General features: G+C 32.1%; 1 protein-coding gene across 10 annotated transcripts in view; it reads right to left on the bottom strand.

Annotated features, from left to right (window-relative positions):
* The window catches only part of LOC137254429 (aldo-keto reductase family 1 member B1-like), a 124255-nt gene that overhangs the window by 37724 nt on the left and 72822 nt on the right, over positions 1-13709 (bottom strand). For 3 of the 10 annotated variants that reach the window (XR_010953989.1, XM_067792079.1, XM_067792080.1), the window contains exon 1: positions 6889-7304. The exons of 3 other annotated variants lie outside the window; for them this stretch is intronic. Coding sequence is in view for 2 of the 7 variants with exons in the window: in XM_067792079.1 (XP_067648180.1) it covers positions 6889-7185 (297 nt within the window). In the remaining 5 variants the exon portion in view is untranslated. Of the gene's footprint in view, positions 1-3832; positions 4142-5816; positions 6176-6888; positions 7305-13709 lie in introns of those variants that run through there. 4 more of the 10 variants (XM_067792086.1, XM_067792084.1, XM_067792085.1 and 1 more) reach the window with 4 other exon arrangements.

Here is a 13709-nt window from a genome sequence, read left to right as displayed (position 1 = left end):
GCTAAAATTTGCGGAAATATATATATATATATACTATATATACCACTATATATATACTATATATACCACCGATCTTTATGATTTTTTCAGACAACAATATATGCTATATACGTAAGCAATCGGTGAAATTTGAAGCTTATATCTGTTAAAATGGGGTAGAAATTGCGAAAAGTTTCTTATCTGAACAATCGGTTGTATGAGATATATACTATATATACAACCGATCTCTATGATTTTTTCAGACAACAATATATGCTATATACGTAAGCAATCGGTGAAATTTGAAGCTTATATCTGTTAAAATGGGGTAGAAATTGCGAAAAGTTTCTTATCTGAACAATCGGTTGTATGAGATATATACTATATATACAACCGATCTCTATGATTTTTTCAGACAACAATATATGCTATATACGTAAGCAATCGGTGAAATTTGAAGCTTACAGCTGTTAAAATGGGGTAGAAATTGCGAAAAGTTTCTTATCTGAACAATCGGTTGTATGAGATATATACTATATATACAACCGATCTCTATGATTTTTTCAGACAACAATATATGCTAAATACGTAAGCAATCGGTGAAATTTGAAGCTTACAGCTGTTAAAATGGGGTAAAAAATGCGAAAAGTTTCTTATCTGAACAATCGGTTGTATGAGATATATACTATATATACAACCGATCTCTATGATTTTTTCAGACAACAATATATGCTATATACGTAAGCAATCGGTGAAATTTGAAGTTTCTAGCTGTTAAAATGGGGCTAAAATTTCGCTTATAGCTGTTAAAATGGGGTAGAAATTGCGAAAAGTTTCTTATCTGAACAATTGGTTGTATGAGATATATACTATATATACAACCGATCTCTATGATTTTTTCAGACAACAATATATGCTATATACGTAAGCAATCGGTGAAATTTGAAGCTTAAGCTGTTAAAATGGGGTAGAAATTGCGAAAAGTTTCTTATCTGAACAATTGGTTGTATGAGATATATACTATATATACAACCGATCTCTATGATTTTTTCAGACAACAATATATGCTATATACGTAAGTAATCGGTGAAATTTGAAGCTTCTAGCTGTTAAAATGGGACTAAAATTTGCGAAAATATATATATATATATATATACTATATATATACTATATATACCACCGATCTTTATGATTTTTTCAGACAACAATATATGCTATATACGTAAGCATTCGTTGAAATGTGAAGCCTCTAGCTCTTAAAATAGGGCAGTATTACGAAAAGTTCCTTATCTGAACAATCGGTTGTGGGGGATATATACTATATATACGACCGATCTCATCAATTTTTTCAGGCAACAATACGTGCAATATACGAAAGTATATTCAATTCAATTTTATTTCTAAAATATTAGTACAGTAAGATTTACATCTCTTTTTGCACAACAGAAAAATAACACTCAGATCCAGAAATATGTTAAAAATAGTTTACGATAAATTAACCATAAATTAAATTAAGTCAATCAATAAGTATATTAAAACACGTAACAAAAAAAATAAGTACACAGTACATTATGTAAATGGTTAATTTGTGAAAAAGTATTTATATAGGACATCCGTGAAGTTACTTCCGTTCAATTTGCTTTTTATGCCAGCAGGTATTGAATTCCAAATTCTAACAGCATTGATGAAAAACATTCTAGTAGAGTTCTTAAGGTTAAAATATGGCAACATGAGGTTAAGGCGGCGCTCTGATTGTGGAAAGATAAGTTTTTCATAAAGATAATTTGGAGTCTTCGTATACATTAAACGAAATAGAAATATACAGTTTCTGGCTTTTAAATAAGCAGCGATGTCACATCCCAGTAGCGATGTTCTCCATGCAGATATGTGGTCCTACGTATTCCATATACATAACGCGTAATTTCATTAAATGCAAGATCAACTTTATGCGCCGACTGAGAGTCAAGCTTGCTATATACTAGTTCAGAGTAGGTTAGGGTAGGCAAAATAATTTGACGGGCAAGCCTCTTTCGAAGTGAAGTTTGAAGCTTCAATCTGTTAAATTGGGTAAGATATTACAAAAATCCTATTTTTCTGAAAAATCGGTTGTATGGAGGATATATGTTATAGTGGTCCGATCCGCTTGGTTCCGACAAATGTCTAATCGGACACCCAAATACACCCGCTCACCAAATTTTATCAAGATATCTCAAAAATTGAGGGACTAGTTTGCATACAAACAGACAGACGGACATACGGACAGACGGACATGGCTAAATCAACTCAGCTCTTCACCCTGATTATTTCGGTATACTTAATGGTGGGTCCATCTATTTTCCTTTAAGGACTTACAATTTTCGGTTTCGTGACGAAATTAATATACCATTTCATTTTCATGAAAGGTATAAAAATAGGTAGGTAATCTGTGTGAGGATGCAAAGCTTCACGTTTTTTGTGGTCTGCATGTAAAAACTATGACTACGAATCACGTCATTCAAAAATATATGACGTAAACGTAACTATTTGATGAAATTTGATGAATTTTGAAGCTTCTAGCCGTAAAAAAGGGGCAAAAATGACAGTTTATATGAAGTATATAATATATATACCACCGATCTCTATGATTTTTTCAGACAACAATATATGCTATATACGTAAGCATTTTGTGAAATTTGAAGCTTCTAGCTGTTAAAACGGGTCAGAAATTGCGCAAAGTTTCTTATCTGAACAATCGGTTGTATGAGATATATACTATGTATACCACCGATCTGAACGATTTTTTCAGACATCAATATATGCTATACACGTAAGCATTTCGTGAAATTTGAAGCTTATAGCTGTTAAAATGAGGCCGAAATCGCAAAAAAAATATATATATACTATATATACCATCATATATATATTATATATATCACCGATCTCTATGATTTTTTGACACAACAATACACACTATATACGTAAGCAATCGGTGAAATTTGAAGCTTATAGCTGTTAAAATGGGGTAGAAATTGCGAAAAGTTTCTTATCTGAACAATCGGTTGTATGAGATATATACTATATATACAACCGATCTCTATGATTTTTTCAGACAACAATATATGCTATATACGTAAGTATTCGGTGAAATTGGAAGCTTATAGCTGTTAAAATGGGGTAGAAATTGCGAAAAGTTTCTTATCTGAACAATCTGTTGTATGAGATATATACTATATATACAACCGATCTCTATGATTTTTTCAGACAACAATATATGCTATATACGTAAGCAATCGGTGAAATTTGAAGCTTATAGCTGTTAAAATGGGGTAGAAATTGCGAAAAGTTTCTTATCTGAACAATCGGTTGTATGAGATATATACTATATATACAACCGATCTCTATGATTTTTTCAGCCAACAATATATGCTATATATTAGGAATTAAGTTCCAATATAGATATTCAGGAAAGATAATATTTAAGTTTGAACAATATGAAGTTTTTTATTTGAATGATGTAAAATAGAAAATTTCTGAAGTAGAAATTTTCAATACCTCAATGAAGATCTATGATCGTTTCGACAAGATCAAAGTATTATTATAGTTGAGTTGAATCAATAATATTTCTAACAAACTTCCACTCAACTCAAATATATGTATAAATATGCTTATACATTTAAATTTAACATATTACAACATTTCTTATGTTTCTCTTTAGTCAAATATTTTGTAAACAAATCTGCAACATTTTCAGCTGTTTGTACATATTCAATCGAAATCTCATTGGCCTCGAATTTTTCCCGTATATAGTCATATTTGTTATCGATGTGTTTGCTTCGCTTATGAGTTGTTGGATTCTTGACTAAAAATTCTGTACCTTGATTATCACATTTGATTAATGTAGGTTTGTTACATAAATTCTGCAAACCGATTTCGCGTAACACATTTCTCATAAATATAACCTCTCTTGTACCCTGGCACATTGCAATGTATTCAGCTTCCATTGAACTTAAAGAAATCGAATTTTGTCTTTTTGCCTCCCATGCCACAGGACCATTTGCCATAAATATTACGTATCCGCTATATGACCTCCTATCAATTGGATTTGAACCCCAATCTGCATCTGTAAAACATAAAAATGCATTTTCGGATTTTTTGTATTTAATTGTAAAATCTTGTGTTGCTTTAAGATATCGTAGAACATGTTTTGCTGCAATAAAATGGTCTTTATGAGGATGTGCATTGAATTGAGATAACTTGTATAATGTATGTGTTATATCAGGTCGTGATATAACGGCTAAATACATTAACCCTCCTATTAATGACTGATATCTCTTTACATCAATCATATCAGAACAATTCTCTTTGCAACACTTGTCTAAAAGTACTCCGCTTGCAAATGGTGTTGATGCTGTTTTGCAATCTGCCATTGATGTAATAAAATATCTCCACGTTCTTCTCGATCTATTTCCATTCCTAGAAAAGATGATACTGTCCCACGATTTACCACATCCAATTCTTTATTCAACTCGTTAAAAATCCATTTCATTGATTCTTCTAAAGAGCACGCAATCAATATGTCATCCACATAAACAGCAATTATATTCATTTCATTTCCTTTTTTCATAATATATAAACAATTATCCGATTTACACCTCATAAATCCTATCTTTTCTAGTATTTCATTAAGTCTTCTATTCCATTCTCTTCCTGCTTGCTTTAAACCATAAAGTGATTTCTTTAATTTACATACTTTATTTGGAAATTCCGCATCTTTGAACATCTCGGGTTGTTTCATATAAACTTCTTCATTTAATTGTCCATTCAAATATGCTGAGGTTATATCAACGTGATATATCAATAAACTATATTGCACCGCTAACGATAGTAACATTCTTATAGTAGAATGACGAATTACGGGTGCATATGTATCAAAATAATCAATATTATACTTTTGGCTACACCCTTTTGCTATCAAACGAGCTTTAAGTTTCTCTATACTACCATCAGGTCTACGCTTAGTAACAAACACCCATTTACTTCCAATAACATTTTTACCTTTCGGCTTATCCACAAGCTCCCAAGTCTTATTCTTACATAATGCATCATATTCTTTTTGCATCGCCTTCTTCCACTCTTCTGCATTCCTTTTATTCATTGCCTCTTTCACTGCCAATGGATCTCTTTCCATGGCTGTTATCTCATTCACTTGAGGCAATTCCTCGGTTTTGTAAATCTTTCTTGGTCTTCCAGGTAAACCATTTCTTTCCAGTTGTGGTCTCCCTCGCTTTCTTTTTAAACCTTCATTGACTTCTACGGAAACATTATTGTCGTTATCGCAACTATCTGCTACTTGTTCATCTGCAACAGAAACATTATCATTTAACGGGTTATGCCATCATTACTTGAATTAGTCGGATCTCTCTTTGCTAATTCAAAAGTAAATATATCGCAATCATTACATTTAGATATACTATCTTCACAACCATCCTCCTTATTTATAGTTGCCTTGCTTTGAAATGAGTTTTCGAAAAATGTTACATCTCTAGAAGATACAATACACCTAGCCATTTCCATTAAAGTTCTGTTTGCTCTTTCTGCTATACCATTTTGTTGTGGTGTATAACAGGTAGTTGGTTGATGCTTTATACCATTTTCACGTAGAAAATTGTCAAATTCTTTATTGAAATATTCTTTTCCATTGTCACTACGCAGTGTTTTAATTCTTTGTCCAGTTTCCAATTCTGCTTTTCGCTTGAAATCTTTAAATGTGTCCAGAACTTCCGACTTACGTTTCACAAAATATATCGATATATATCTAGAAAAAGCATCAATGTATGTAACGAAGTATAATGACTGACCGTGAGATGCAATACGCATTGGTCCACATAAATCGCTATGCACAATATCCAAAATTCCCTTGCTAACTACATTATTGTATACTTGAAATGGCTTACAACTTATCTTGCATAACGCACAAGTCGTACACTTGAAATCCTTTGGTATGTTGATTGTTAGTCCTCTGACCAATTGCTTTCCAGACATTTCCTTCATATCATTTGCATTCAAATGCCCTAAACGTTTGTGCCAAATCACAAAATCTGAATTCTCCTTATTAAACATAGCAACGTTTTCTTTTCTAAAATTATCAACAAAAATTCCATTTGATAAGTTAGCATCAAATATCTTATTCCTATTTTTATCTGCAACTATTGCATAGTTCTCAAAGAAATTTACGCTATGTCCACGCTCTATTATCTTACTAACTGATAAGAAATTCGATTTTAATTCAGGTACAAAAATTACGTTTGATAAGCAGATGTCTTTGTCTGCTAATTTAATCTTTACCTTACCAATACCTTTTGGCTTGATACTTTCACCAGATGCCAAAATAATTCTTTGTTCGCATTCTTGGAAATAATCAAATATTTGTCTATTATTAGACATATGTGATGACGCACCACTGTCGAGAATCCATCCTGGTTCTTCATCTTTGTAACCATGTGCACTCAAAACAAAATTTTTATTATTTCTGTTACGACAATTGGCAAGAATATGGCCCACCATGCCACATGAAAAGCATTTCCTATCCTGTTTGATTTTAAAATTTTTTCTTTTATTATTACCATTAGCACCTAATACTTGTTCACCATCTCCAAAATTCTTTTTACCTCCACGTCTTTGCTCTTTTTCTAAAATTTTAATTTTTAGATGATCTAGTTTGGGAAGCTCGTCTCTCGTTTCAATTGCTATAACAAATCCTTCCATATCCTCCGGTAAATTGCATAACAACAGGATACTTAAAATATCATCGGGGACTTCAATATCAATTTCCTTTAAATTATCCACAATCGAACAAAATTCGTTCAATAGCGTCGCATATTTCTTATCCCCTGTGAATTGAAATTTCACCAATTGTTTAAACAAATTTACCTTCCTTCCAGGACCTTTATCCTTGTAAGTCTTTTCTAAATTCTGCCACGCCTCCTTTGCGATCTTACAATTTCTTATATAAATTAATTCAGAAGACCTTACGCATAAAGTAATGGTAGCTAGAGCCTTTCGATCCAGTTTATGCCATTGCTCCTTTTCAGCAACCGTTGCTTCAGCACTGCATGATAATTCGACTACGTCCCATAAGTCCTGCGTAATTAACAGTCCTTTCATTTGAACTGACCAACTATAAAAATTGTCCCCACATAATTTGTCAATATTTGCGATAGCCGACATTCTTAACGTTGATTAAATTTCCATATAATAATTTTGATTTATCTATTCGCCAATCTATTGTCCTTGATCCTATATGAAAAAGCCCATAACCTTTATTAGGAATTAAGTTCCAATATAGATATTCAGGAAAGATAATATTTAAGTTTGAACAATATGAAGTTTTTTATTTGAATGATGTAAAATAGAAAATTTCTGAAGTAGAAATTTTCAATACCTCAATGAAGATCTATGATCGTTTCGACAAGATCAAAGTATTATTATAGTTGAGTTGAATCAATAATATTTCTAACACTATATACGTAAGCAATCGGTGAAATTTGAAGCTTATAGCTGTTAAAATGTGGTAGAAATTGCGAAAAGTTTCTTATCTGAACAATCGGTTGTATGAGATATATACTATATATACAACCGATCTCTATGATTTTTTCAGACAACAATATATGCTATATACGTAAGCAATCGGTGAAATTTGAAGCTTACAGCTGTTAAAATGGGGTAGAAATTGCGAAAAGTTTCTTATCTGAACAATCGGTTGTATGAGATATATACTATATATACAACCGATCTCTATGATTTTTTCAGACAACAATATATGCTATATACGTAAGCAATCGGTGAAATTTGAAGCTTCTAGCTGTTAAAATGGGGCCAAAATTTCGCTTATAGCTGTTAAAATGGGGTAGAAATTGCGAAAAGTTTCTTATCTGAACAAACGGTTGTATGAGATATATACTATATATACAACCGATCTCTATGATTTTTTCAGACAACAATATATGCTATATATGTAAGCAATCGGTGAAATTTGAAGCTTAAGCTGTTAAAATGGGGTAGAAATTGCGAAAAGTTTCTTATCTGAACAATTGGTTGTATGAGATATATACTATATATACAACCGATCTCTATGATTTTTTCAGACAACAATATATGCTATATACGTAAGTAATCGGTGAAATTTGAAGCTTCTAGCTGTTAAAATGGGACTAAAATTTGCGAAAATATATATATATATATATATACTATATATACTATATATACCACCATATATATACTATATATACCACCGATCTTTATGATTTTTTCAGACAACAATATATGCTATATACGTAAGCATTCGTTGAAATGTGAAGCCTCTAGCTCTTAAAATAGGGCAGTATTACGAAAAGTTCCTTATCTGAACAATCGGTTGTGGGGGATATATACTATATATACGACCGATCTCATCAATTTTTTCAGGCAACAATACGTGCAATATACGAAAGTATATTCAATTCAATTTTATTTCTAAAATATTAGTACAGTAAGATTTACATCTCTTTTTGCACAACAGAAAAATAACACTCAGATCCAGAAATATGTTAAAAATAGTTTACGATAAATTAACCATAAATTAAATTAAGTCAATCAATAAGTATATTAAAACACGTAACAAAAAAAATAAGTACACAGTACATTATGTAAATGGTTAATTTGTGAAAAAGTATTTATATAGGACATCCGTGAAGTTACTTCCGTTCAATTTGCTTTTTATGCCAGCAGGTATTGAATTCCAAATTCTAACAGCATTGATGAAAAACATTCTAGTAGAGTTCTTAAGGTTAAAATATGGCAACATGAGGTTAAGGCGGCGCTCTGATTGTGGAAAGATAAGTTTTTCATAAAGATAATTTGGAGTCTTCGTATACATTAAACGAAATAGAAATATACAGTTTCTGGCTTTTAAATAAGCAGCGTTGTCACATCCCAGTAGCGATGTTCTCCATGCAGATATGTGGTCCTACGTATTCCATATACATAACGCGTAATTTCATTAAATGCAAGATCAACTTTATGCGCCGACTGAGAGTCAAGCTTGCTATATACTAGTTCAGAGTAGGTTAGGGTAGGCAAAATAATTTGACGGGCAAGCCTCTTTCGAAGTGAAGTTTGAAGCTTCAATCTGTTAAATTGGGTAAGATATTACAAAAATCCTATTTTTCTGAAAAATCGGTTGTATGGAGGATATATGTTATAGTGGTCCGATCCGGTTGGTTCCGACAAATGTCTAATCGGACACCCAAATACACCCGCTCACCAAATTTTATCAAGATATCTCAAAAATTGAGGGACTAGTTTGCATACAAACAGACAGACGGACAGACGGACAGACGGACATGGCTAAATCAACTCAGCTCTTCACCCTGATTATTTCGGTATACTTAATGGTGGGTCCATCTATTTTCCTTTAAGGACTTACAATTTTCGGTTTCGTGACGAAATTAATATACCATTTCATTTTCATGAAAGGTATAAAAATAGGTAGGTAATCTGTGTGAGGATGCAAAGCTTCACGTTTTTTGTGGTCTGCATGTAAAAACTATGACTACGAAACACGTCATTCAAAAATATATGACGTAAACGTAACTATTTGATGAAATTTGATGAATTTTGAAGCTTCTAGCCGTAAAAAAGGGGCAAAAATGACAGTTTATATGAAGTATATAATATATATACCACCGATCTCTATGATTTTTTCAGACAACAATATATGCTATATACGTAAGCAATCGGTGAAATTTGAAGCTTATAGCTGTTAAAATGGGGTAGAAATTGCGAAAAGTTTCTTATCTGAACAATCGGTTGTATGAGATATATACTATATATACAACCGATCTCTATGATTTTTCAGACAACAATATATGCTATATACGTAAGTATTCGGTGAAATTTGAAGCTTATAGCTGTTAAAATGGGGTAGAAATTGCGAAAAGTTTCTCATCTGAACAAACGGTTGTATGAGATATATACTATATATACAACCGATCTCTATGATTTTTTCAGCCAACAATATATGCTATATATTAGGAATTAAGTTCCAATATAGATATTCAGGAAAGATAATATTTAAGTTTGAACAATATGAAGTTTTTTATTTGAATGATGTAAAATAGAAAATTTCTAAAGTAGAAATTTTCAATACCTCAATGAAGATCTATGATCGTTTCGACAAGATCAAAGTATTATTATAGTTGAGTTGAATCAATAATATTTCTAACAAACTTCCACTCAACTCAAATATATGTATAAATATGCTTATACATTTAAATTTAACATATTACAACATTTCTTATGTTTCTCTTTAGTCAAATATTTTGTAAACAAATCTGCAACATTTTCAGCTGTTTGTACATATTCAATCGAAATCTCATTGGCCTCGAATTTTTCCCGTATATAGTGATATTTGTTATCGATGTGTTTGCTTCGCTTATGAGTTGTTGGATTCTTGACTAAAAATTCTGCACCTTGATTATCACATTTGATTAATGTAGGTTTGTTACATAAATTCTGCAAACCGATTTCGCGTAACACATTTCTCATAAATATAACCTCTCTTGTACCCTGGCACATTGCAATGTATTCAGCTTCCATTGAACTTAAAGAAATCGAATTTTGTCTTTTTGCCTCCCATGCCACAGGACCATTTGCCATAAATATTACGTATCCGCTATATGACCTCCTATCAATTGGATTTGAACCCCAATCTGCATCTGTAAAACATAAAAATGCATTTTCGGATTTTTTGTATTTAATTGTAAAATCTTGTGTTGCTTTAAGATATCGTAGAACATGTTTTGCTGCAATAAAATGGTCTTTATGAGGATGTGCATTGAATTGAGATAACTTGGATAATGTATGTGTTATATCAGGTCGTGATATAACGGCTAAATACATTAACCCTCCTATTAATGACTGATATCTCTTTACATCAATCATATCAGAACAATTCTCTTTGCAACACTTGTCTAAAACTACTCCGCTTGCAAACGGTGTTGATGCTGTTTTGCAATCTGCCATTGATGTAATAAAATATCTCCACGTTCTTCTCGATCTATTTCCATTCCTAGAAAAGATGATACTGTCCCACGATTTACCACATCCAATTCTTTATTCAACTCGTTAAAAATCCATTTCATTGATTCTTCTAAAGAGCACGCAATCAATATGTCATCCACATAAACAGCAATTATATTCATTTCATTTCCTTTTTTCATAATATATAAACAATTATCCGATTTACACCTCATAAATCCTATCTTTTCTAGTATTTCATTAAGTCTTCTATTCCATTCTCTTCCTGCTTGCTTTAAACCATAAAGCGATTTCTTTAATTTACATACTTTATTTGGAAATTCCGCATCTTTGAACATCTCGGGTTGTTTCATATAAACTTCTTCATTTAATTGTCCATTCAAATATGCTGAGGTTATATCAACGTGATATATCAATAAACTATATTGCACCGCTAACGATAGTAACATTCTTATAGTAGAATGACGAATTACGGGTGCATATGTATCAAAATAATCAATATTATACTTTTGGCTACACCCTTTTGCTATCAAACGAGCTTTAAGTTTCTCTATACTACCATCAGGTCTACGCTTAGTAACAAACACCCATTTACTTCCAATAACATTTTTACCTTTCGGCTTATCCACAAGCTCCCAAGTCTTATTCTTACATAATGCATCATATTCTTTTTGCATCGCCTTCTTCCACTCTTCTGCATTCCTTTTATTCATTGCCTCTTTCACTGCCAATGGATCTCTTTCCATGGCTGTTATCTCATTCACTTGAGGCAATTCCTCGGTTTTGTAAATCTTTCTTGGTCTTCCAGGTAAACCATTTCTTTCCAGTTGTGGTCTCCCTCGCTTTCTTTTTAAACCTTCATTGACTTCTACGGAAACATTATTGTCGTTATCGCAACTATCTGCTACTTGTTCATCTGCAACAGAAACATTATCATTTAACGGGTTATGACCATCATTACTTGAATTAGTCGGATCTCTCTTTGCTAATTCAAAAGTAAATATATCGCAATCATTACATTTAGATATACTATCTTCACAACCATCCTCCTTATTTATAGTTGCCTTGCTTTGAAATGAGTTTTCGAAAAATGTTACATCTCTAGAAGATACAATACACCTAGCCATTTCCATTAAAGTTCTGTTTGCTCTTTCTGCTATACCATTTTGTTGTGGTGTATAACAGGTAGTTGGTTGATGCTTTATACCATTTTCACGTAGAAAATTGTCAAATTCTTTATTGAAATATTCTTTTCCATTGTCACTACGCAGTGTTTTAATTCTTTGTCCAGTTTCCAATTCTGCTTTTCGCTTGAAATCTTTAAATGTATCCAGAACTTCCGACTTACGTTTCACAAAATATATCTATATATATCTAGAAAAAGCATCAATGTATGTAACGAAGTATAATGACTGACCGTGAGATGCAATACGCATTGGTCCACATAAATCGCTATGCACAATATCCAAAATTCCCTTGCTAACTACATTATTGTATACTTGAAATGGCTTACAACTTATCTTGCATAACGCACAAGTCGTACACTTGAAATCCTTTGGTATGTTGATTGTTAGTCCTCTGACCAATTGCTTTCCAGACATTTCCTTCATATCATTTGCATTCAAATGCCCTAAACGTTTGTGCCAAATCACAAAATCTGAATTCTCCTTATTAAACATAGCAACGTTTTCTTTTCTAAAATTATCAACAAAAATTCCATTTGATAAGTTAGCATCAAATATCTTATTCCTATTTTTATCTGCAACTATTGCATAGTTCTCAAAGAAATTTACGCTATGTCCACGCTCTATTATCTTACTAACTGATAAGAAATTCGATTTTAATTCAGGTACAAAAATTACGTTTGATAAGCAGATGTCTTTGTCTGCTAATTTAATCTTTACCTTACCAATACCTTTTGGCTTGATACTTTCACCAGATGCCAAAATAATTCTTTGTTCGCATTCTTGGAAATAATCAAATATTTGTCTATTATTAGACATATGTGATGACGCACCACTGTCGAGAATCCATCCTGGTTCTTCATCTTTGTAACCATGTGCACTCAAAACAAAATTTTTATTATTTCTGTTACGACAATTGGCAAGAATATGGCCCACCATGCCACATGAAAAGCATTTCCTATCCTGTTTGCTTTTAAAATTTTTTCTTTTATTATTACCATTAGCAACTAATACTTGTTCACCATCTCCAAAATTCTTTTTACCTCCACGTCTTTGCTCTTTTTCTAAAATTTTAATTTTTAGATGATCTAGTTTGGGAAGCTCGTCTCTCGTTTCAATTGCTATAACAAATCCTTCCATATCCTCCGGTAAACTGCATAACAACAGGATACTTAAAATATCATCGGGGACTTCAATATCAATTTCCTTTAAATTATCCACAATCGAACAAAATTCGTTCAATAGCGTCGCATATTTCTTATCCCCTGTGAATTGAAATTTCACCAATTGTTTAAACAAATTTACCTTCCTTCCAGGACCTTTATCCTTGTAAGTCTTTTCTAAATTCTGCCACGCCTCCTTTGCGCTCTTACAATTTCTTATATAAATTAATTCAGAAGACCTTACGCATAAAGTAATGGTAGCTAGAGCCTTTCGATCAAGTTTATGCCATTGCTCCTTTTCAGCAACCGTTGCTTCAGCACTGCATGA

This window comes from Eurosta solidaginis, chromosome 5 (assembly GCF_040869045.1).
Source record: "Eurosta solidaginis isolate ZX-2024a chromosome 5, ASM4086904v1, whole genome shotgun sequence".
NCBI classification, from domain to species: Eukaryota; Metazoa; Arthropoda; class Insecta; order Diptera; family Tephritidae; genus Eurosta; species Eurosta solidaginis.
The sequence above is the reverse complement of the archived record's forward strand: the minus strand, read 5'-3'. Positions and strand labels throughout refer to the sequence as shown.